The sequence below is a fragment of the Thermobia domestica genome, chromosome 12 (genome assembly GCF_964235325.1).
Source record: "Thermobia domestica chromosome 12, izTheDome1.hap1.1, whole genome shotgun sequence".
NCBI lineage: Eukaryota > Metazoa > Arthropoda > Insecta > Zygentoma > Lepismatidae > Thermobia > Thermobia domestica.
The window spans coordinates 70,121,804-70,148,702 of NC_137465.1; the positions used below are offsets into that span (position 1 = coordinate 70,121,804).

A 26,899-nucleotide genomic window follows, 5' to 3' on the forward strand; every position below is an offset into this window, starting at 1 on the left:
TGGCTCCAAACTTGGATCGCCTTAAAAGACGAAACATTTTTTCGAGATGGAATTCGAAAGTTGCCTGACAGGTGGGAAAAGTAGTAGCCAGCGATGGACAATACTTCGGTTTATCTGTTCATTCATTTTGTTCTGAATTAAATGCATTTATGACCACAACAAATGGAGCGCATTAATTAGTACTCCCAATAGTAATATTGAGATTGAAGTATTGGCTTATACCAATACCGGTTATAGTATTTTTGACAGATAAGGATGCATGTGTATATGGGTTTCCGTACCCCATGATGGCTAAAATGTTAACTATACATGTCGAGAGGGTAGCATAACCTGTAGCTTAATTTTTTATAACCTGTTGACCATTTTCTGCCTTAACAAGTCATTGAAGAAAAAAGAAACAAAACCAACTATTCTATCTGAAAATGGAAATTATGCATTATAATAATATAAATAATAATCTACACTTGGTGTTTTGTACTAAATTTTGCAAAATATTCTTCACATTAAAAAAACATGAAAAGTTAGCTTGAATTTCACCGAAACCCGAAATTCTCATTTAGCTATGCTGCATCGGCATCTCAAGATATATCGTAACTGTTTCGGCCACTTTGATTGGTTGGTTGGATTGGAGTTCAGCGTCCCTTTTCAGGATCCGAACTCCGAGTTCCCACTGGAAATCGAATCCAGTCTCCCGCACTACAAGTACATATACTAGCCATATAGCCAAAAGATAGCTCGCTCTCGGCCACTTCGAGTTCAGAGTAGAGAGAATCTAATTGTCACACAATGACTAAATTCTCCTGCCACAGAAAAACTTAATATAGATTTATATATCCTATCTGTTTCTACTTCCCGAAGAATCTCTTTTCTCGAAGTATTTGGGAGCAAATACACACACGTTAATCTTAAATCACAGTGATTTACATTGTACTTTTTTCTTTCTTTCTTTTTTTCAAAATGTACGATTTAAAAACAGAATTTCATTTAAAATACAAATAAAGCACTCTCTAATACGAACTGTATATAAACTTGAATCTACTAACCTGGCGCATTTGAATGCATCTAGTCTGTGGCCATCCCTGCATATCATCCTCTCCTTTAGAATGGGATATCACAGACTAAATTCGTTTGTTGTTTATTGGCTCGACGCACAATATCCTTAATATTAGATGTTAGGTGGCACATTCTCTCATACTCCAGAGTAGTACGAGTCACACATATAAAACTGTTCAAACCTAAATGTTAGTTTACGGAAAAAAGTATGCATACAAACAAGTTTGATTTGAAAAAATAAGCTACAGGCTTATTTTTTTTTTTAAAAGCCACAAACACTTTTTTTTCTTTTTTTAAAGATGATCATTTTACTAGGAAGTGCACTAAAATGTTAAAATAATTCTCATGAATGGGGCACATCAGGTTTGGAACTAAATTATAGACCAACGTTTTATACATTTTCGCTGCTAAAAAGAGCTCTGAACTTCGTATAAAAATCAAACAAGTGAATATAATAAGGAAATTGTGCTTATCATAAAATTAATATCACTATACAGTATAGTTTTACCTCCTTATGATCGGCACTTTCCATTTTCAATGCTTGTAAGTCCTACATACAAGGCGACAATCCTGAAAGACAAAAGATGAAATCAATATGTGTATACGTATATATTTCATGAATCTAATGTATGATACCTGCTATCTAACGACAACTGATGTTTGAATATCAATAAGCAGTTTACATAAGTCTGAATCTCGATTGAACGGCTGGTATATGATGGACAATACTCAAAAGTAGTTTTCAGTCTTACCAAACGAATGGAATGAAATGGAATCTTTAACGTCCTTCGATTATGCTCTTTAGTCTAAAGAAGAAATGATGATTAATGAAAGTCAGTGATTATATACTTAGTGAACGATCATCTAGAAACAAAGGGAGAATCTCGAGGAAACCACGAACAGACACAGTGTTCTCTTTCATAAACTCAATCATTTGGGATTGAACCAAGGAAATGAAATCTTTAAGTTTTACGTCGGCTAGGCTAAAGGAGACACTAATGATGAAAAATGAATGCAATGTTGGAATAAAGAATGTGGGAAGAAATGGAAGAACCCCGAGAAAACTCACACGGTGTTTGTCCACAACAAAGCTCATGTGACGCGAATTGGGATCGAACCAGGAAACCCTTGCACCAGAGGTGAACGCTCTACCACTACGCCACTGCGGCCCCGAATCGAACCACGGATCCCACTACAAGAACAGCAAAGTGGCATTTAATCAATAGTCCTTCTAAACTTTACGTATATCATGATAACGCTGATCCTTTCGAACAAACTACTGTGGTTTGGAAGTCAGCAAAAATTACGTTATTCAAAAGATGGGACAATAAAAGGATTTAGAGTATCCAAGACCTATCAAGGGTAAGGGTTGTAAGAGGAACCTTACACTAATATCTCAAACTTACACTATACAAAACTCCATTCTAAGTCTCAAGTTTTTTTTTTAACTTTTGATGCATATATAAATAAATAAATAAGATACATCCCTTCGGAATTTACTTTCTAAGTTCAGCTTTGACAGCTTTAGGTAAAATAATTTACAACTTAAAGTAGATAGATTACTATTGCAAAGAGAGTATTTACGCACGTGTTATAAAACATTGATATATAATATGTAGTCTATCGAGGTATCCTATTGCCATTACAAGCATTTTATCCTATATAAGCTGCGGTTAATATTTCCAAGATATGCCACTGCTGCATAGGCATTGGTCTGACTAAAAGAAAAGAAAACAATGGAAAATCCTGAGAGAATGACCAGCCATAGGAACATAACATGAGTTTTGCTGTGACAACATTAATGTTTCATCTATGCTGGCTCGATATATATGCTAACTTGTATTATAAACGGGAATTATAAAGGATTTTAATTATTCTGAACACTCAAAAAATATAATTGCAATTATTTGACAGAAGTTTCCTACATGAAACAATGAAACTACCTGGCTCATGTTTTTCTTAGCTAATAATACAACTAACCTTCTATTGCGAATATACTTCTAGCGAAAATATTTTCGAAAGCCGCAGCTGCTTAGATTCTTAGTCTTCCAAGTGCGACAAACGATAAATAAAATAAACTCATAAAATGTTAATGATTTCATTATATTTTACGCAACTTGTACTAATATAATAAAAACTATTTCATCTTAGCTTGAATATTCTGTTGCACTTTCGAACCAATTTATTCCCTTCCTACGTTTCAATCGTTTGGATTGCTGCAAACTACTTCTGGGCAAATGGAGATTGTAGTAAAGTGGCGCGTGAAATTTTTGCATTTTAAATAAATGCGGAAGGGAATAAACTCCACAGAGGAACAGAACATGCAACATAAGGTAAAACAGTGTCATTATATTGAACTCACATATTTATATGGATCCTTAATTTACATTGAATAAAACGTAAATTACAATATGTTGGCCGACATAGGGTAAAAATCTCACAATAAATAAACAAGGGAAACACTATTTGTAGTTTATCCCCGATCAAACCACCGCTTCGATATTTTCGCTGGAAACATTGACACTGTAAGGTAGTCATATCATTTACTTCCTAAATAAGTTGTTTTGAATAGCTGCACATAATGGATTTTGTACATTTCTACAAACCAGGAAACAGATATATAGAATTTATCTCTATTATTGATCGTTGAAGTATTTTTTGTTGCGAACGATAACGTAATTATGTTATTCATTGATGGAAACATGATGAAACATACGAGTATTCAGCTGCATTTAAGAACATAACCTGTATGTTATCAGCAACCAATTACTCTTACATTTAGAAGCATCATTAGAATGATTTGTGATCTGCACGAAAAATGCCTACAGTGATCCAGATGTCGCAAAACGTTAATTTCAAATGATTACAGTGTGCTTAATATGTTACTCGTTTGGGTAAAAAGCTATGTACGCCATCTCGAGAAAATTTCAATAATCGCAAGTGTAAACAAAATTTTATATAAATATATATTCGTTCGTTCAGTCGAGTGTAACGCACATATAGTCTTATGAAACAATAGATGAGAGGAAGGACATAGTCAATGCCACTACATTTGACATTCCACGATTGTTGAGCTTATCTCTCTGAATAATACTGTTAGACAAAGAAAATGTTGAGAAAATGAATGTCCTCTAAGAAAATTAATATATATAAAATGATGTGTTTGTCAACAATAGAAAAATTAGGCTCCAGCTAAAAAAGAAAAATCTAGAAAATTGTAGTAAAACTGAAAGCAGTCCTCTCACTTTTTCTGAAAGAATTTTACAGTGACGAATCAACCACAATATCAAACACAACATGAACAAACCAGAAAAGAAATGCCATAGAACAACTATTTACACTGAAATAGGTAATTGGAAAGAGCTAGGAATATATGATAAAGATAGTAAACATTGTAACATTTATAGACGTAGAGAAAATACACGTTTCAACTTACAAAAAATTTTCCCAATTTTGTGCTACTATATGGCCTTCCTTGCTTCCTTACGCTGTGTAGAGACATTCCAACTATATACTGATAAAGACAGAGGTTCAGTTTGTTGACGACTCTGTTACACATCGATATTTTAATAACAGCATTGTGTTTAGTTCAAGAAGCAGCGTGTCATTTCTTCTTTTCAATATAACGTTTATTTCGAGCAGTGAATATTGCGTTGTTTCACTGATTGGACAAGAAATTTATTCTTGACGATGCTTGAATGTAACGGAAAAGGATTGCATCAGCTTTATTCATCGATTACAACTATTTCCTTCACTGTTGAGAATGGTTCGATTCCTAGTTAACATATAGCGGGGTGGGGGGAAGGGCATATTCAGAGACGATTTGACATGTGCTTAGCGTCGTATTAAGGGTTTGGCTAAGGCGTGATTATAATTTCCGTATTGAAATAAAATATTTCAGTTTAACATCACACGTTTATGTCTTTTAGGCTAAGGGAAACGTTGATTAAGGCAAGTAAATATTGATAAAAGAATTGATGGAATGAGAATGTGGGAGGACAGGGGAGTAGCCCGGGGATCGAACCAGGGACCCTAAGCACCAGAGTTAAGCGCTCTACCAATGAGCCACCGTCACTGCAATTCAATTATTCGACATTGCTGCTCTATAGTTACGTGCCTGTTTTTACAACTCTTTATTTACCTCATATTAGAAGAAATAAGATAAATTTAGAAGAAATACCTTTTTATTAATCTGGGAACTGGGGCGGAGGAACATGAAGATTTTAAGCACTGATATGATAATACTAGCTTCTTTCTCTCTTGCTGTCTCTCTTTAGACATTCCGGAATTTGGTTTTCAGCCCGAAAGACCCTCCTTCCCGTAACTGCCACTGCCTTATATAATAATAAGTTACAGAAATAGTCCTCAAATAAATATGAATAGCTTACATGACATTCTCATTTGAGTTGCTATTTTTTTTCCTTTTCCTATTTAAAACGTGCCTTTTATGGTGGTGTTCGTCTCTCTTATTCCATACTACTAGAGCATTCTTCACTGCTTCTATTATTATATATTTCAATATCAAATTTAACAGTGCAGGAAAACCTTTCAACTATACACACACACGCAATCCTCTGCAGACGAAATTCTGAACAAATGAAGACTTTATTCCGTGCAGCGCTTCAAGGAGAACCAATGAGATTACGAGCCAGAGCGATAATTCCACTGAACATCGGTGTAAAAACAAACTCACTCGCTTATCATCGCGACTACTAATACACCACAGCGGTCGACCTCTAGCTTGCGATGTAGCGTATATCTCCGACATGCGTTTACCCATTTGAATCCATGTGTTTCTTCCATCATCGAGGTACCGACCGCGACCTAAATTTCGACCTCGATTGCGAGGTATCTTCGGTATGTCTTTACCGTAAGTGAGTGATCTGATAATCAGAGAACTACAAAAACATTATTAGACATCATTTCGAGGTATATTACATCAACTATTATTACGGATTGTTGGAGAGTTTATTCGCCCTTAGATAGTGGTCATTGAAGACATTTATTTGTGAACCACTTCTGAATTCCACTGACCCAATTACTGGAGCATATACACAACAATTGAGAATCTACGGTGTCAGTTAAAGTGGTTTGAACTGTACACTTGGTTGAGAACGAATGATGTTGCAATTCAGCCATTATTTACGGATCTGTACTAGATATAACATTGACGAAAAATACTTTTTATTTATATTTTCCATTATACAAACTACTTTTAACAGACTTAAATCTGATTTAAATTACTCGCTGAGCAAAACAATACGTTTTTTGTAAAAAATATTAACGTGTAACAGTTTCGCCAACTATTCACTTTGACTTCATCTGTTTGATGAAGCCAAAGTGGATAGTTGGTGAAACTGTTCATGTTAATATCTTTTACAATAAACGTATTGTTTTGCTTAGTGTATAGTTTAAATCAGATTTTTATTTATGACGCATACTGCCGAGATATATATATCAAATTAAAATTTCATGTATTTACTTCATTTCATTCTAGTTACTGGTATAATTTTCTTTAACATATATTTGGTATTGTTGGAAGTTATAGAGGTTAGCCTCTTTCACGTATTTAAATTCTATATGCTTTTCGTGCTTGCAAAAATTTTAATTCCTAGTATCTTCTTTATTGCAAGTGTTTTCCAGGGGCTTAGGGAGCTCCACATTTTAATATGTGGTTCACATATTTTTCATTCACTGTCTTTTATGCTTTTTTATACTTTGACTCTTGTGACCCGTATAACTTGCTTTTGTTTTCCCATAGTCTAACATGTACGCTTTTTAGAAGTTGAGAAACGTGGTGGTTCCTGTGTAGTTTTCCCTTTTATCATTTTATACATTGCATATTTCAAGTTTCGATCAAGTTGGCATTTTCAACATTTAGAAATAATTATTAACATTACAAACAGAACCACCATAATTTCTAACCGATTCAATTCCTGATGAACTAGTTCCCAGTAATATTTAAGGAATTGTTTCATGGATCTAGATTCTCAGGAGTCAATTCACTTTATGGCTAAAGCAAGAATTTCCCCAACTCTCGTTTGTTGTGACCACCTGATACAGGTTTGTACTTTGGCTATTATTTAGTTTCTTCTCCAAATCTCTCGATAGAGACTCTGGGTCACTTGGTAGTAATTACGGTTCGATACTTGTAGCAGTGATGCAGTCATAAGGATAAATACTGTATAGACATATGCAGGGCTTGAAAAATCTCCTTACAAATGAGTACATTTTAACACTTTGCGAGTAAAGTCCGATCAATCAAAAACGTAAATTCGAGAACTATCAGTATTTTTTTCTTTTTGTAAGAGACATGGCAATGAACAAAATTAAAAATGTACATGTACTGATATGTTTATTGCGTCGCAAAGTGAGTTTTGTTTATTTGTATAAAAGCTGTGACTGCAAAATGGTCTTGCTAGTAGATTTTTAGGCTGGCGAGTACCTGCAAGCAAAATTTTTCAATTCCTGGTCATATACCATAAAATCTACAGCGCATAAAACACGAATAAACTTACCGCTATATCGCCGAACCACACGAAAATTAGAAAAAAAGGATTATTTACTTTCTCCCTCAAAATACTAGTTTGTGGCCTGGCTCAACTGTTAGTGATTTTTGTTCGAAATAGTGTAGACGTATGGCATAAAAACCAGTGCATAAAACACGAATAAACTTGTGCTATGTGTACACTAAAAAGCAGGAACGCTACCTAACCGAGTCAGAGCAGGAGGGCGACAGCGAGCCCGTCCGTAGGGAGCAGGCGCATCAGCGGCAATGGGTGTACGCATAAGCGAGGACAGTTTCAACAACAGGTAAAAACACTTTATATGTCATAAAATGCATAAATTATCCATTGCACAGCTATGGGGGAGATACTAAATGCCAACCAAAAAATTACCAAAATGTACTAAATTAGGTTAGATTCAATTAGGTTTAGTTAGAGGTTCCTCTTCTTTTCTGTATTTTCAATTTATTACCAAACTTACGATAACCTGATTGCCTGTTTAGCAGACCATACATTTCACACAAGGTGCCTTCCATTTCAATTCAGGCAGGGCATGTACCATCACCATCTCAGATATTGTTGAAACTTTTTTTTATAGCAACTAGACATGTTTTTAAGAGACCCATATTTTTTTGTTTTGTCGAAAAAAATTTTCCCACCAAGTAATGGGCCATCAAAGACGGGGAGTACAATTTATGAATTGTAGAAGACGTGGAAAATGATCAACTTCGGAGCCTCACCATTCGGCTATGGAGACAGATAGAGTTATAATTCTTGTTGTGGTATGTACATAGAGATATAAATAAACTATATTTTATTATAGTTTGGTTTGCGCATGCGTATCTTTTGGTACATAAATTAACAAATGAACGTCAATTTATCTGAAAAGTCGAAGTTTGCGAATTTTCTTCGAGCACTTCCGGTTCGAATTTTAAAATTCTGTTTTCACGGTTGGTAAGACCCGCTTTCCGGGAAAATTTTTTATCGCTTCTGTGTTCAACCGTTTTGTCGCAAAAAATTCGAGAAATTGTAAAATTTTCAAAAATCGCCATTTTTGGGCGCCATTTTCTCGAAAACACCATCTTTTAAAATTCTGAGATTTTGTCAGATGGTTCAACTTTACATGAATAATAAACACACCAAATATCATTCTCGACCAATGCCTCATGAATTAACTGCAGCCTTTTAAAGTTAGCGAAGTTTCGTTAACTTTGATGTCACAGTTAGCAGCACTGGGAACAATAAAAGTGCAATGACTTGACGATGTTTGTGGTTCACATTCATTAAATGAAGAATAAAAGGTTTTCTTGACTGTTTTTTTTTTTCATTATTTTGATCAAGAAGGCTCTCTGAAATAGTAAAATGAGCCTCTCCCTACTCCTCTGTTTTCTTAAACAGGAATAATCTGAGGTGGAAATTACGATTACGAAATACACAAATTATAAATTTACTTGAAATGGCCACCCAATAAATTCTGATGATCTACAAAAAGTCTGAACTATTACCTCAGTGATGATTTGGAATGCTCCAGACAGTCTCAATTAAGTGCGATGTCATTACAGTGATCGAAAAAGGACAAAAAGTTTAAAAAATCGAAACGTTTTCTTACGCGTTGCAAAGAATTTTACTGACTTTTTAAACAGAACAATCCCAACATAAGATGGGTCAGTCCGCAACCTGCAAGGGAAATGTGTATGTGTGTGTGTGTGTATTGTGCAAATTTTAAGTTAGCTGCTGCTGCGTTGCTACAAATCAAATGTGCAGCCTGTATTGAAGCTGTCATGAGTGACCTATTTCCTTTAGTAGTATGATCCGTAGAAAATGACAACTGTCTTCTTCAAGAATGTGGTGAATGCCCTGGAGTGGAAGGAATAAGTGTGGAGTCGTTAATTATTGATCCTGATGAAAATGAAAGTTTTAAGTATGCCATATGGGAAAGCAATAATCTCGTTTAAAAACTTTGCCACTTTCTGTTTTCGTACCGTACATTGCTGGTTTAACTGTAAGAATTGTAATTCATGACTACATCAAGAAAATCCAAACTGCTACCGAAAAGCACCGTATAAAATTTCAAGATACAAATTCTATTTTACTTCATGCGGACTTCGATTAAAACTGGACTGTTATTCTGCAAAGTGAAATTCAGAGTTATCACCGGAATATGAAACAACTGACAGTTTTGTTGTAATAAACGACGATAAAACACACGATTCGGCTCATGTACTCATAGCCATAGCCAAGATTCTAAAAATACTCGAAGAAAAGCGAAAATATATTTTATAGAAAAAAGTTTGAATAAGTGAAAATAAGTGTCTACAATTTCCCAAACCGTGTCATAATTTCTGATGGTGCTGCATCCCACTTTAAAAATCGCTTTTAGTGTTCGAGATGCAGACAGGTCCGATAAAGCAGTGGTTTTGCAGAAACCGGCCATGCAAGGGTTTCTGCAACGGTATTGAGGGGGAGGTGTAAAGTATGTGGCAACGCGGCATAACCTTAAGCAAAAACAGATACACAGTATTAAAAGCGCAGAAGAAAAAATGAAATGAAATCTTTAAGTTTTACGTCCCACGCATATAGCGGTTAGGCTAAAGAAGACGGTGATTATGAGAAATGAATGAAATGGTGGAATGCAGAAAGTGGAAGGAAACTTGATAACCCCGAGAAAACCCACGAGCACGGTGTTCGTCCACCACAAAGCCCTCACGGCGCGAGCTGGGATCAAACCAGGGACCCCAAGCACCGGAGGTGAACGCTCTACCACTGAGCCACCGCGCCCCCACTAAAACTGCAGAAGAATTCGTGAGTATAGTGCAAGTACAAACTCCGGGTATTACTCTCGTTTTGTTGCCTGGAACTGAATTCGACGACTTCCGGAAGAAAAAGAGGGAAAGTATGCGACCGGTAACTGGTATTCAACGAAGTCATCTTTGGCTTTCGGAAAATGGCGAAGTTTTTATGGCAGTAACGGGTCACCATGAACTAACTTCATGCTTCCCCAAAAATCGAACTTCTGCAATTCAAAGGGTAGAGTTAAGAAATCTGCAAAAAGGAACTTTTGTTACATACATACTGTATATGTATGATAACCAGTGGTGCGTAGCAGAAATATTATGAATAATTATGAATTGCGTGAAGTTGAAGTGCTGTTTATGATTCTACATGGACCTTCAGCATTTGTGACTATCGAGAATGTGCTACGCAGGGGCGGATCCAGGACGGACTTCTGGAAAGTCGGGGGGGGGGGGGTAATACTGCTACTTAGACGTACTTTTAAGAGATCCAAACTCTGAGATCGGTTTTATTTATATATAAAATAAAAAAGTTTCTTTCCCCTAGATCCACTCCTGAACGAGTTGTGAGTGAGCCAATACCTATTGGAGCACCTGCACGCTTACATGCTATTAGCGAAGACACCAAGCAAGCAAATGATTGGTCCATGTACGTAAATAATAATAATAAAAATCAGTGAAATTTTTGTTTCCGAAGACCATTTTAAGTAAGTGAACTTGAAATTTGTGCGTTTCGTAATCGTAATTTCCACCTTAGATTATTTCGGTTTAAGAAAACGGAGGAGTAGGGGGAGGCTCATTTTACTATTTCAGAGAGCCTTCTTGATCAAAATAATAAAAAAACAGTCAAGAAAACCTTTTATTCTTCATTTAATGAATGTGAACGACAAACATCATCAAATCATTGCACTTTTATTGTTCCCAGTGTTGCTAACTGTGACATCAAAGTTAACGAAACTTTGCTAACTTTAAAAGGTTGCAGGTAATTCATGAGGCATTGGTCGAGAATGGTATTTGGTGTGTTTATTATTCATGTAAAGTTGAACCATCTGACAAAATTTCAGAATTTTAAAAGATGGTGTTTTCGAGAAAATGGCGCCCAAAAATGGCGATTTTTGAAAATTTTACAATTTCTCGAATTTTTTGCGACAAAACGGAATTTTCGGGAAATTCTTACAAACCGCGAAAACAGAATTTTAAAATTCGAACCGGAAGTGCTCGAAGAAAATTCGCAAACTTCGACTTTTTAGATAAATTGACGTTCATTTGTTAATTTATGTACAAAAAGATACGCATGCGCAAACCAAACTATAATAAAATATAGTTTATTTATATCTCTATGTACATACCACAACAAGAATTATAACTCTACCTGTCTCCATAGCCGAATGGTGAGGTTCCGAAGTTGATCATTTTCCATGTCTTCTACAATTCATAAATTGTATTCCCCGTCTTTGATGGCCCATTACTTGGCGGGAATTTTTTTTTCGACAAAACAAAAAAATGTGGGTCTCTTAGAAACACGTCTAGTTGCTATAAAAAAAGTTTCAACAATATCTGAGATGGTGATGGTACAATTTTATATTTTTTTGCCTGAGTTGAAACGGAAGGCACCACAATTTTAACAAGTGACACTCCTTATTTTTGTATAATTCGATAAGACTCAAACACGAAATGTCACAATCGTCAATTACGTATCAATTCAAAACTGCCACTCCCATAAATCATAACAAGTGTACCTCTTCACCAAATAGTTCCTTCTGGCTCTATATAGTGCCGCTCACATCATAAACAACAGGTATATTCCTAACTATTCCCCTCATCTAACTTTCAATCACCCTTCCACACAAACAAAAATATATTCTCCAATTCATCCGGTAAATTTACTAAAATTGCCCGGGCAATACAGCAGTGAACTCCAAAATTGTGCTAGGTGGACTTAACAGCATGAATGCTATCCAACCTAGTCAGTGCAGGCTAGCAGCAGGGGAACCCCAGCGCCTGAGATTGGGTGCGCCCGTAGGGAGCACACTCGTCAGCAATGGCGGGTATATGCAAAAATGAGGTCGTTTACAACGGCTCACTATAAGTAACAATACCAGCTTTGGAGGCATCAATGGATTTGGGAGAAATACTAAATGCTACACTATATTTTTATAAGAAGTCTCTTTGTGCCTACTCTGCAGCAAGCTCGGCAACAAGCTTCGTCCTATCTTGAAGCTAAATACAGTACATTTCTTAATGGCTACTTAGCACAGATCGGTACTTGGGTAGTTTTGGCGCATTACATTTTGGAAGATTTACAGGTGAAATTGAATACTTTGTATGAAAAGATATATTTAAAAGGAACATATTTCTGCAGGCGACATAATTTTACAAAGTAATAGAGCTGAATTTCAGGTTTACAAGTGTAGGGTTACTTGTGTAAAATTATTACAAGTGCTTTATGGTGGATAAAATAAGTGAGTTCATATGAAAAACGGTATGTTATCTTCCGCCGATGGTGTATTTAATCAGTGTACAGAAGCTGCATTTTATGCTTACAAGTGGAACGTTAATAGTGTAAAGGCATAACAAGCGCTATTGAAACTCACATATTTGTCGAAATACACTTATTTTTCACGGTCCTATCCTATACGTATACCCACCATCGCTGACGCACCTGCTCTCTGGCTCACTAGCTTTGTCCTACCCTGACTGTTATAAAGCATTCATGCTTTCTAGTGACGACCTAGCACAGGTTGGTTTGTGCTTTTGCAGTGTAGTTCTTATGCCGTATATACGGAAACAGTATTTATGCGCAAAACGAAAAAGATTGTGATTTCAACAGCTATCTCTCTTGGCCCCCATACATTTTATCTATGCGAAGTGAGATGTTTTCATGTCGCTCAGTGCAATTTTAGGAGACAATAAGAAATAAATAGAATTAAAATTTTTCAACAATTATTTCTAGTGGTGCGCCACAACTACACCTGCACGGGTACTTGTTTTTCCACGAATATTTTTTAAGGTATATTAGTAAACATGCATATTATGAACCTGTGAACAATAAATTGCGCATGCCTTAAGAAGACAACACTCTAGAATGTATTAGGATATGATTTAATGGGAGAAAATGATGTGTAAAATTATTTTTAATATCTCGTCAAACTGGATACAAATAATTTACATACCGAACTAGACTCAAATAGAATTTACGGTATTATAGTTAGATCTTACCTACCAATAAAATCTCTTTTTCTTTGTACGCAACACATATAAATACATGTATGCTAATTGATGCTCATGAAACTTCCTTATCAACAGTAGTTCCATTTGAATTTTTCTATTAGCACCTAATACGATTCTTCGGAACTTACAACTAGCAGACATACCATTTTATAAAATGTTTAGTCTACTATGATCAGCTATAATGCATTACTATACGCTTGCACACCACTATCTATTTCCCTTTTGCTGTGTATTCACAATCTCATTACTTCGTTTCTTCCTTATTAAAATTATTCGATATCAAAACAAGCTTGAGATACTGCGGACAGTTGCCATACTTATTTTTGACAATATGACAATATTGTCAACTAATTCGAAAGAGGTCACTAAAGCTATATAAAATCACTAATTTTCTAGTAAGATCTTTACATGAAAATGTTTGCTCCTTCCGTTATGGTTTGCGTAAACGCAAAACAAAATTTGGGTTTTATTTGCAATAATAGCATTTTTCTTTTTCATATTTTGCGTTGCATTGTACTCTTCAGAAATTTTCAAATGCCATTTTGGAGGAAAAAATCTTTAAGTTTTACGTCTCACGTTTATGCCGGTTAGGCTAAAGGAGACGGTGATGATGAGAGATGAATGAAATGGTGGAATGAAGGAAGTGGGAGGAAACGGGAGAAGCCCGAGAAAACCCACGAGCACGGTGTTTGTCTACCACAAAGTCCACACGGCGCGAGCTGGGATCGAACCAGGGACCCCGCAAGCACCGGAGGTGAATGCTCTACCACTGAGCCGCCACGCCTATCCCCCTTCCCCATACGGAAAGAGGGAATGGATGCTGGTGAATCATCACTCACCACTCCAGGTTATAAAAAAAACTAAAGCATTTTTTGCAAGGAGATAGTAAACATTTAAAGAGTTAACGTTACAAACTGGGAGAGCGTAATGAGAAAAAATAGGGGAGAAAAACCATCTTCAAAAATTTTCTACTCGCCAAATGTACTGTTCGACGCGCAAATTTAGCAAGTAACGGTGTGGCAGAGTGAGTAAAGTCTGCAACTTCTATGCAAAGGTACCTGGGATCGATTCCCGTTCGAGTCAATCCTTATTTTGTTTTTTGCTTCGACTAATAAAGTAACCATTTGTAACTATAAATAAAATATTAATTCACCATATGTTTATAATGAATAAAACAATAGACATTTTTCAAATCACTTGTAAAATCTTTCAATGTTCCATGTTAACTAGCAAGAAAATTTAATCTATTCCGTAAATATACTGATGTCACGATTTGTATTATGCTTACGACAGTCAACGGCGCCGATTTCTCTGTAAATTGAGGGGGGCGTTCATAAAAAGTACATACAACAATACATGTAACAACAAAAATACATATTCATAAAAATACATGGGCCCCACATGAGCTTGGAGAGACGGGCCCCCCATGATCGGCGCCCTTGACGACAGTCGTTGTGTAATAAATGTTCTTGACGCTTCGTGTCTACATCAGTTCACAGTGTACGATTTACAAAGGAGTTGAGGGGGAAATCCCCTGTGCTAATACTGGATGTTGCTATAACGAAAGCAGATTTCCCCCTTATTCCCCTTGTAATTCTCACACTTTCAACAGATGTAGACACGAAGCTTCAAGAACATTTTTTACACAACGACTGCAGTAACAATAAAATTTACGGAAGAGATTAAATTTTGCTCCTAGTTAACATGCAACATCAAAAGAATTTACAAGTGATTGAAAATTTCTATTGTTTTATTCATTAATAGAAGAAATGGTGAATTAATATTTTACTTAAAGTTGGAAATGCCTACTTTATTGGTTGAAGCAAAAAATAAGAAAAAAGAGTTTGACTCGAACGAGAACCGACCCCGGGACCCTTTGCACTTGAGTCGCTGATTCTTCACACTCTGCCACGCCGTTACTTGATAAGGTTGCGCGTCACACGATATATGCAGCGAGTAGAAAACTTTAAGACGGTTTTTCTCCATCATTTCTGCCCATTGCGCTCTCCCAGTTTTAATATTAGGCCCTAACTCTTTGGCCCCGAAGTTCACTTACCAAAGTGTGCCTTCTCCTTGTAAGCTTTATTTTTTTTCTTTTCTTTTCTTTTTTACTCGAATGGACAAAATCAGGATTTCATAGGACAACAATGGAACACTATTTGCCAAGATTACTCTTCAAGGGTAGGGTCAGACAGAGGCGGATCAGAAGGTAAGAAGTGGGAGGCAGTCAGAGCCCAGGCTATGATAGATATTTCATGGGTTTACTATAAACTTTCAAAAATAATAGCTTAAATTATTTATGTCACTCAAAAAACTGAAAGCCTAGGCCTCCCGGACCCGGGCTAGATCCCCCGCTGCGGCAGACCAATCATTTCTTCTGATTGGAAGCAGTATTCAAACTATAACGGCATACGATGAAACTAAGTCTTCTTATACACTATGTAATAAATTCTGCGAAATATTTTAGGATTGTTTTTAGAATGAAAATCTCAATGTGTAAGGCATCAAATGCATGACATTTCCTGTTATCACATGAAATTTCTTTTGTTTAGAGAGTGTTCTATTTCGGTAAAGAACAATTTTCATCCATATATTTTTTACATGAAGTTTTAGTAGTTATGCATTGGCGAAACGGAAGTGGAAGAAGTTGTGAAACAGCAATGATCATTCAATAAATTCTCCAACTATGATCATTCAATAAATATTGGAAATATGCTTATTTTAGGATTACGTACCCCCCAGAAAACTTTTCGCGTACCCCCAGGGTACATGTACCTCCGGTTGACTAGCGCTGTTTTATGGGATATGATCTCCTTTCTTCTGATCTCACAATATGTACTATTGATCGTCACGTTATCTATACATTTCCATGTAAGTGATAGTTTACTTGAAACATATTCTTAATTAAAATTATCTTTCAATTCGGTTTATTTGTTATTTTTGTTAATTACACATTTGTCTAATTTCAATGGAATTAACGCTTCATATGACCATAATACTTATATGGGATGATAATTCCTTCCAACTTTAATAAATCTTAAAAAGAAAGGGTTATACAGTATAGGAAAAAGATATGAATACACAGTATTCGCACTAAACCCGCATTCTGTTGTATTAATACTACTGGTTTCTTAAATTCTACATTCGCTAAATCTTTTGCAAAATAAACTTTACCTTCTCTTTCCTCCGGCATGTTCTCTCGCCTCATTTGCATTACATATACTTGAAATGAGAAATCCACATTTCTCGCAGATACATAATATTCTTTGCTATACTTATTCCAGCTAAAATATAACTCAGCCAAAACTTGCTTCGCTTCACGACACTCATTCTACAAAATATCCACCCCTTCATACGCCCACACATTCTTATGCAGGTTGATCAAATCGCTCAACAATTATTTGGCCTACAACTTTCTGCCACGTATACAGGTCCACATGCTCACCTTTCCATAACATCTACCAAAACAGATCCAGAATGGCCATCTCTGTAAATACACAACCTATTCAAACCACTTTTCTCATTATATCAATCGCCATGACAGTCACCTTCCTCTTTCTTAACATTCGATCTCTTGTCACTCACAATGCAGTTTTTGAACAACTCCTCCGAGAGGAAAAAGTACAGGCATTTGCCCTAAATGAAACTTACCTCACACCTTCCAATCATATCCGCCTTCCTCAGTTTCAATTACAACGTCATGACTGTCCGAGACCTTATCAACGAGCAAATGGTGGCACAGCAATTGGAATATATCACACTATTCCTATTCGCCCTCATATTTTGCCAAAGCCATGATCTACCAGAATATTCAATAGTCACACTGTATCTTCGCACAAAAATCGTTACTCTCTGTACCATATGTCAGACCAGGAAACCCTATTCCCTACAATTTTTTTCAATACATCGACAGTACGTTCAGACATTATATAATCATGGCAGACATCAATATGCATAGTCGCCCACAGGCAGAAAAACAACATTTTCAAAACCATATTTCTAATATTCTAGCCGTCGACTACCATCATTTACCATCGCCATCACGCCCAATAAGCAATACTTCACCCGACATAGTTATCAGTACTCCTTCTCTGACTATTCACAATCTCCGAGTTCTTCCACCTTTCGGCAGCGATCATGCTCCGATACTCCTTGATCTTATTATCGCCACACACCCTAAAACACAACCCCAGCCATTTTACTATTTTCATTACACTCATGCAAACTCGGCTAATTTTCAAACTGTCCGCACCACTTCATTACAAAATCTCCAGGAGCCCACTAGTGAAGAACTCTATAAGCTTGTGGACCAAATCACAACATGCATCGACAGCCACAAAAAACAAAATCTTTCTTCGTACACGTTATACGCACAAACCGCCAATACCTCCGCAATATCAGCCTATCATTGCTGCTTCTTGACGCTCTTTCCGTGATTTCCAACGTACACGTTACCGTTAGAACAACATCGTCGCTGTAATCGCATGCTCCACAATTATCTAGATGCCTATAAACGAAAACTTTTGATCTCAGCCTGTAACACCCTATCCACTACTTCGCACCCCACCAAGTTCTGGCAAAAATTCCATCAGTTAACTGGAAAAAACCGTCATACTTCATACCCTATCATCTCACATAACAACACTCTTCAAACCGATACTGACAAAGCAAATGCTATCGCCTCTTTTTTTCAAGACATATTTACCCCAACTGTACAACCACTTCATCACACTCTCACCCGCCGTGTGAAACATCTTGCAAATCCGCACGCTTCCCAACTCCAACCCAATCTTAATCACCAACTTACCGTTTCCCCTCTTAACGATCTCAAACTCTTGAAGATATCTCTTCCACCATCCGATCAAAACGAAACACGGTCCCCGGCTTTGATCACATTACTTATAAACTCATCAAATCATCTCCTCCCATCCTCTTTTCACTTCTCGTAACCATCTACAACTTCATTCTCCGCACCGGATTTTACCCTCCCTAATGGAAAATCTCAAAAACTCTCTTTTTCATCAAACCAAACAAACCTCCTACTGCACTCTCATCATATCGACCCATTCAACTAACATCAGTCCTTAGCAAAATCTTTGAACGCATTCTAGTCAGCCGTCTGCATACCCATCTTTCCGACAATAATCTCATCCCTGTACATCAAACCAGCTTTCGCCCACATATTAGTATTTCCGACCAGCTTCTGCGCCTCACTACTGGTATAACAAATCATTATAATACCTCAAAATCATCTTGTCTGTTACTGTTCGATGTGAAGAAGGCTTTTTACAAAGTTTGGCATGCCGGTCTCATCGCAAAACTTCACTCTTTCGATCTTCATATATCCGCTTTCTATCTCATATATCCGCTGTATACATTCTTTCCTTTCCAATCGTATGGCTTACATTAATATCAACCAATCCCTTTCCTATCCGATCTCTCTTCACTATGGCGTCCCTCAGAGATATGTCCTTTCACCTCTTCTATATGTTTTTTATATGTCGCAGACATGTGCCCTCTCCCACAAAATGTCTCAGTATATCAATATGCAGATGATACCGCTATACTTGCCACATCTACTATTGTTCAAAACATAAATAGAATACTCCAGCAGGCAATACCTCCTGGTGTTCAAAGTGGCGCTTCACCATGAATTCTCTCAAAACACAAGCTCTTATTCTTCTCGCACCTCGTTGCCGCTCCCGAATCCGTCGCAATCCTTCACTTCTTCACATTCATGTAAATGGTACTTTCATCCGCCCATCATCACAAGCTACCTACCTTGGGATCATCTTTGATTCTAAACTCAGTTGGAAACCCCACCGGGACGCAGACAAGGTTGGACGACGACAAGCCTTGACACTTAATTTTGGTCGCTCCCGACAAGCTTGGACAACGACAAGGTTGGACGACGACAAGCTTGGACAATGACAAGCTAGGACACTTCTCAATTCATCCTCTTGCGCCAGACTCGAACGAATCCCTGAGGTGTCCAAGCTTGTCATGGTCGATCCCGACAAGCCTGGACACATCTCATTTTGGGTTGTTGACGACAAGGTTGGACGACGACAAGCCTGGACACATTCCTGGGGTGCCCAAGCTTGTCGTGGTCGATCCCGACAAGCCTGGACACATCTCATTTTGGATCGTTGACGACAAGGTTGGACGACGACAAGCCTGGACACATTCCTGAGGTGTCCAGGCTTGTCGGCATCGATTTTGGATCGCTGACGACTAGGTTGGCCAACGACAAGCCTGGACACATTCCAATGGGCCGATTTGGTGCATTCAAAGCACGTAGCAATAAGTTTGTTTCGCGCTGAAAGAGCAGCATTGCGTGAATTTCCACCAGAAAAGTTTCGTTCCGTTTCCAGGTTCGGGAGATGATAAATACCCCAGAAAGTAGCACCGCAGGCTCCATAAAGTTGCTTTGTTCTTTTTTTACCAAAAATATTTCAATCCAAATATAAATTTTGTGAAAATGAATATATTTGTGCGTATGAAAAGGTACAAGTTCGCGGGTATTGAGCTATTGGTGTTTTCTTAATGTTTGTTAAAAGTAATAACCATATAGAATGCGGTTTGAATACAATTTCAGCATTAAAAATTAATTTCATAAAGTTAAAAAAAAAGTATACACTTTTTATATACAGGGTTTTTATGTACATTTATTTGACAAATCAAAATATCTTTGGAACGAAGAACAATTTTCAAATTCGGTTTACGCAAGAAGATAGTGTAGGGGGCACCGTGAGACGTTATAGAGTAGAATCTGTGGATCTAGTCTTCTTCTGCTTCCCGGGTATTATCGATATGCAAGATAGTGATTCCCCATTTCATCCACGGTAGTTCGCAGTGGAACAACATAAACTGTCTCTTTAATGTATCCTACCCCACACAAAGTGAGAACAGGTGATAATCCACTATTAGAGATCCTCATGCCAGAAATTCTAGAAAATTTCTATGCAGATTTTTCGAATATCACTTCTGATACGAACATCACCCTTATTGGAAATATTATACTGATATTTCCAATAAGTACATATATTATAATGTATACACGGTGTCCGGTGAGGAAATGCAAAGATTTTGGGATGTGATGGGGAGGGGGGATCGGGAAGGTCATGCTAAGTACAAATGCTTATGTAAACATAGGGTCTATTCCCCTTTGTTTCGGAGATAGGGGTGGGGGTAACGTTTTTCGTGGTACACTTGCCGATTTTCGTTTAACACATTATAGCCCACCCTGTAGTTGGTCTTACGTTACATGCAGTTTATCCCAGTATTTTCCTATCTTTTAAAGGTTACTATAGCCTTAACGCCCAACTTCGTACGGGGAGATCTGGTTTCTTAAAAATATTTTGGAATACTATTACCTATTTCTACTACATTATACTACTACTACTTCTACCTACTACTACTACTACTATTACTGCTACTACATACTACTACAATTACCTACTACTATTACTACTACTACAACTACAACTACCTACTACTACCACCACTACTACTACAACTACCTACTACTACTAGTACTGCTACCACTACTACCTACTACTACTAATACTAATACTACCACTACTACTACTGAAACTACCTACTGCTACTAACACTACAAATACCTAGTACTACTACAACTACCTACTACTACTACTACTATTACTACATCTACTATTACTACTCCTACTACTACTACACCTACCTGCAACTACAACAACTACTACTACTTACTACTCCAACAACAACAACAACAACAACTACTACTACTACTACTACTACTACTACTACGGCGTTTGTAGTGTTAACATTGATCTAAGTGACCCCAAAACCTATATAAACGACACTAATATTGGTCATTTTCGACAAAACTTTACATTTCAGCCCTCCACCTCCGCCTCTGGACGCGCTAGGGGTGTTCCACTCCAACATTATTATCCGCCAGACTATAAGATATATGTGTGCCAAGTTTCGTTCAAATCGGTTTAGTCGTTCTTAAGATATTTCATCAACAGCATTTATGACATTATTTATATTTCAACTCTTCCACCTCCGTCCCTGGACGCGCGAGGGGTGTTCTACTCCAATATTATTATCTGCCAGGCTATAAGCTATATGTCGGCCAAGTTTCGTTTAAATCGGTCGAACCGTTCTTAAGATAATTTATTAAAACCATTTATGCCATTTTGTCGCCATTTAAAAAGCATTGTGTAGTGTTCCACCCCTCCCCCTCTGCAACGGGGTGAGTATTGGGTGGCTAACCCCGACATTGTTGGTTGTCTAGTAGCAAGAAATATTTTTGCCAAGTTTGGTCAAAATCGGTTCAATCGTCTAGGAGGAGATGTGGAACATACATACATACATACATACAATCATTTTTATATATGAGGATAACCGTTACTTGGTTAATAAGCCGTTTTTCTACAAAACTGGACATACAATACCATTCCCAAACATACGAAAGCTCTACATTTCCACGTAGGAACACAAGTTACAATAAAAATTGTGACAATAATAACAGTAACAATTAAAATAAGAGAAGTTGTAATTATTATTATTATTATTAAACAAGCAAAATTGTTTGTTTCCAGTGGAAGTCATTATTTAACAAATGAACCGATTAGTAAGAAATGTTTGTGGCTTCTAAAGAAGATAACAACTTGACACCTGTGTATAGTTTTCCCCAAATCAGAAACAGTTTCTCTAGTGACAGAGTTTCTACTCAAGAACAGTGAAAAATTGTGTTACAAAAGAGAATTTTAAAAAAATCCCTCCGTTACTTTACTTCCCTACTGTACGCAGTATTGAGACAAATTGCAGACCTCCTAAAAGCCTGTTTCATTAGCTTTAAAACAAGCTATAATATGTAATGTAAGACCAACTACAGGGTGTGCTATAATGTTTGAAACAAGAATGGGCAAGTGCAAGATGCAAAAAGTTATCTTCACCTCTATCTCCGAAACCCTATATGTTCACATAAACATTTTTGCTTAGAATGACCTCCCCTATCACCTCCAATATGGTCTTGGATCCAATATGGTGGCCGAAAGCATTTGTCATAAAAATACAGAGCCTAGACGCTGAAGCTAGAGACACCAAATGTGGTATAAATAATGACCATCACGAGAAGGTTAGAAACAGAAAATAAATTTGGGAAAAGTCTCCATCCTGAATCCAATATGACTCCTAAAATATAAGCACAGTATATGCACAGCCCGAACTACTGAACCTAAAAATACGAAATTTGGTATAAAACCCTTTCATCATACGTGCATTAAAAAAATAATAAAAATGTTCAAGAAGTCGCCATTTTGAATCCAATATGGCGGACGAAAATATATTTCACAGTCGCTGGGGATAGAAACACCAAATGTGATACACAGGCGTGCCCACCAAAACTTTTCTGGGGGGGAGAGTACCCTTCACTCTACATTGTGGGCCAAATTTAAAGAAAGACTGATGTCATTGCACTCCCCTTAATTTTCAAAATGTCACATAACATGAATTAAAGTGCCGCAATTTAGGATAGATAAATCCTTTCTATGGTGATAAGTTCTATTCCAGGGACACAAAAAATCCTACTTATGGTACTGTTGACAATATTTATTATAATTAATGGGATTTCCGGGGCGATGATATTAATTTGTAGGTTTCATGACAGTACAATGAACTTATGATCAGTGACTAAGCATATTATTCAAGTTCATGTTTTCATTTATGATTTGTATTGTTTCCCATTTTGACACTGAAATTGGGTCTGTAAGTGTCCTGTTAAAAACCTCCTACCTCTGATGATCTCTCTAGTAATATGAGCCCAAGAAACGTAGATTCTTCTTCAAAAAGCCACAGAAGCCCAGCTGCTGATCCTAAAGATGTGTTGACAATTCCGTCAGTCTTCATCTTTTCCAACGTAGAGAGAATTTCTTCATAATTTTAAACAACTCCCATTATTAGACTGTCTACAAATTCACCTAGTGGGACACAAGGATTTAATGTTTATAATATTTAAGACGAGACAACAAGCATTAGCCTCGATTAGAGCAGAAAATCGTGACCTCACTGAAAGTGATTGCAAAAACAGTACTCATAGTTCGTGCAACCACTGCAAAAAGTTTCTAATTACTTCTGACGCACTACAAGTATCCTTAATCACAAGATTAGTACTGTAAACTCCACAATGTACGTACAAGGCAAGAAGTTGCTGTTTACATATAATAGATGGAACACTAATTCCAGAGAAATCACTTGTATTTCCAGAGTCATCATAAACTTGTCCACTGAGTTGAGCAATGAAAAGCTGGAGTCTCACCATCTCATCCAGAATAACTGAAGCTATAAACTCACCAGTAGTTTTTTGATATACTGTAGAACACAAGAAAACTTTCATGAGAACGGAGATCTTCATCAACTCACCTGGCACAAATACTTAATTGTTCTTCGCCATTCACATTACGGGAAACATCAGACACGATAGAGAACAGAGAAGGGTTTTGAGATTTGATTTTGTTACATATATGAAAAGCAATTTCTTGGCCCATGGTTTCGAGATTTCGTTCTGGATTTTAACTTCCATGAAATTATATCTCTTCATGTTTCCCTTTATCCGGCTCTTCAATTGTGGAAAATCTTCAGAGCAAAAGCTCATCAACTGAATTAAATTCCTGAACCGGGAGTCATGTCCTCTAAATGCGAGTCCTTGTCTTGCAAGATAACGTATACTTGAGATTACATTTTTTCAAGGAATTTCCTGGCTTCCAGTTGTTCATCTAAAATCTGTCTGTTTAGTTGGTTTTCTATTTTTTTTTCTGCGTGTAGGGCAGTACAGCCTGTTTATGGCATTCTGAAGTTTCGTGTATATTTAATTTCTCTTTAGCCTTCTTCCAGTTGCAAAATCCTACAGTACAGAAAGCGTCTTCTATGGATTTAGTAAGAACTTTTTTTAAAAAATATGTTTTTCAAGACGTCCATACAGTAAAAACAGAAAATGACGTTAATTTTGTTTGGATCGACGTGCAGCCACAGAAGGAACCAAGTTGGCACAAATTTTAATGTTCGACCTTTCAGAGACTGTTGTGAAAAATTTGTAGGTAACACTAAAATCTAATTGGGCTTTGAAAATTTCCAAGGGTGGGAGAATCTGAACCACTTGCTAGATGTGGAGATTGAGAGGTTTCTTCTATAGACACTGATGGTGATAGTAACCGATACAAGATTTGAATTTCCATTGTCAGTTTCAGGTTGTAATCCATCAGCTGAACTTTCATTTTAATTATTTTTTCTCTTCTTTTCTTCAACAATGGCACTGCTTTGGCCCACGTGCTGCCTTCTTTTCTTTTTCTTATGACAAATTGATCCATTTCAAATAATAAAACAACACTAAACAGAAACAAGAGATGAAAAGCTTCATATCAACGTTATGTTCATAATAACACACATAAAAACACAGTGTCTAAATAACGTTACTATTGGAGAAAACACGCCCTTTCAAAAACAATGACGCACTTTCGCACAGCCCATTTGACGAAGTTTAACAACACATTAGAAAAAACACGCAAAGAGACCTACGTTACCCGCACACGAAGAAAAAGGTATTTTTAGGCAGGCTTTGAGCTATAGTCCATTTTCCGAAGCTAAACAGTGTTGTAAGTCTTCCATCGATTGTCCAGGTTGGCACAATAATGGTGGTATTTTTACACGAAGCCGATACAGCAAGAGTCGGTATATTAAATAATAATAATAATAAAAAAAATAATTCCACATTTTCTGTTTTCTCTTTGTAATGCTGTAAGTGTAGAGGGAGAGGAATCTTTTAGATACTTAGAAATCGATATTTTTTTTTCTTGCAGCTGCTGCTTTCTTGGAAGACTAAAGATAAAATCTCAAGGCAGAAATATTTGGAACTGAGCATGAAACTTTTGATAAGTACTAAGTCAAATTCGAAATATTTTTGTCTTGGAACCAAGTTGTAAATCTTTCACAAAGCGGTAGCTGTTCAAAATGAAAGGACACACTAAGAATTGCGTACTTTCAATTAGAATCTACTATTTTCATAAAGAAACTAGCTCACACACACAATTAATTATCATGTCAGTGATAGGCTATATGGTGTTCATTAGGCCAAACACTCCAAACAAGAAAGATTCATCTTACACTGGGGAAATAGTTATGCTTCGTTTTTCATTATCATTTAACAATGAAACAAATGCCGGAGAAATATACTAACTTCGTATACAAATATGCGGTGTTGGGATGTATAACTCGTTGAGATATGATGCTTTACTTTATTAAATTTTCAATACTTCCGCGTACTCCTAAAAAAATGTACTAAGGAAATAACGTCCATTTAAAAATATATATATTCAATTATAACAACAATCTTCACAAAATTTGCAATCGATCAGTGAAAACGGCATCTTTCCAGAGCTTGTAGTCTCCGAGATATCATCGTTAAAAGAATTTGCCACAAACATACTGTATAAACTTTTCTTGACCATAAACATATAAACGTACCATTTTAATTTATAGACTAGACTTTGGCTAGCTGGGGACTCCGCCCCTAGGGCCCCGCGTTTGCTCGGCCTACGGCTTCAGGTCTCTTAGGTATCAGCCTTTGCATCAAGAGTGAATTTTGTGCATTTGCTCTTTAACCACATTTCCTGAATTTGGCACAGCTGGGGGCTTCGCCCCCTGATCCTCACGTTTACTCGGCCTACGGCCTCGCACCTCTTAAATCCACAATTCTACCAAATTTCAAGTTTTTTTTCCTATTTCAACTATCTAAAAGATAAGATTTTGTATCCTAAAAAAAAAAACGCCCATTTAAATAACATGGGGATTTCTTCATCCCCCCTTTAGATCCCTTAAAAACAAAAAAAAAAAATATTCACTTTTGGCAATTTTCCTGTACGTTAGTCCCGGAAGGCTACACTCTTACGAAATTTCATCATTCTAGTCTTTAGGAAGTCTCTAAACATTTTGGGGTGTAGAAGATGTCCCATATAAATAACATGGGGAAGATTTTTCAGTTCCCCATAAAACCACTCTACAGTTGGATTTTTTTAATTATTATTTTTAGCTATTTACTTAGTTAACGCTAACGAAAACGTATAAGCATACCGAAAAGTTTTTATTCCAATTTTAAGTACCTAAAATATGAGATTATAGGTCCAAAAAAAGGCCCATTTAAATAACATGGGGAAATTCTTCATCCCTTCTTTAGACCCCTAAAAATTAAAAATATTCACTTTCGGCAATTTTCTTGTCGGTTAGTTCCGGAAAGCTACAATCATGCCAAATTTAATCATTGTAGCCCTAGAG

At 36.7% G+C, this 26,899-nt stretch overlaps 1 protein-coding gene across 4 annotated transcripts in view; it reads right to left on the reverse strand.

The window, feature by feature from the left end:
• Positions 1-13,918, reverse strand: part of LOC145666501 (uncharacterized) — a 53,276-nt gene extending 39,358 nt beyond the window's left edge. The window contains exons 1-2 of one of the 4 annotated variants that reach the window (XM_081733769.1): positions 13,726-13,918; positions 1,562-1,623 (exon numbers count right to left, since the gene is read on the reverse strand). In XM_081733769.1, coding sequence (XP_081589895.1) covers positions 1,562-1,585 — 24 coding nt within the window. In that variant the 5' untranslated portion in view covers positions 1,586-1,623; positions 13,726-13,918. Of the gene's footprint in view, positions 1-1,043; positions 1,526-1,561; positions 1,624-13,570 lie in introns of those variants that run through there. The other 3 variants (XM_081733770.1, XM_081733771.1, XM_081733768.1) reach the window with 3 other exon arrangements.
• Positions 13,919-26,899: the final 12,981 nt, after the last annotated feature.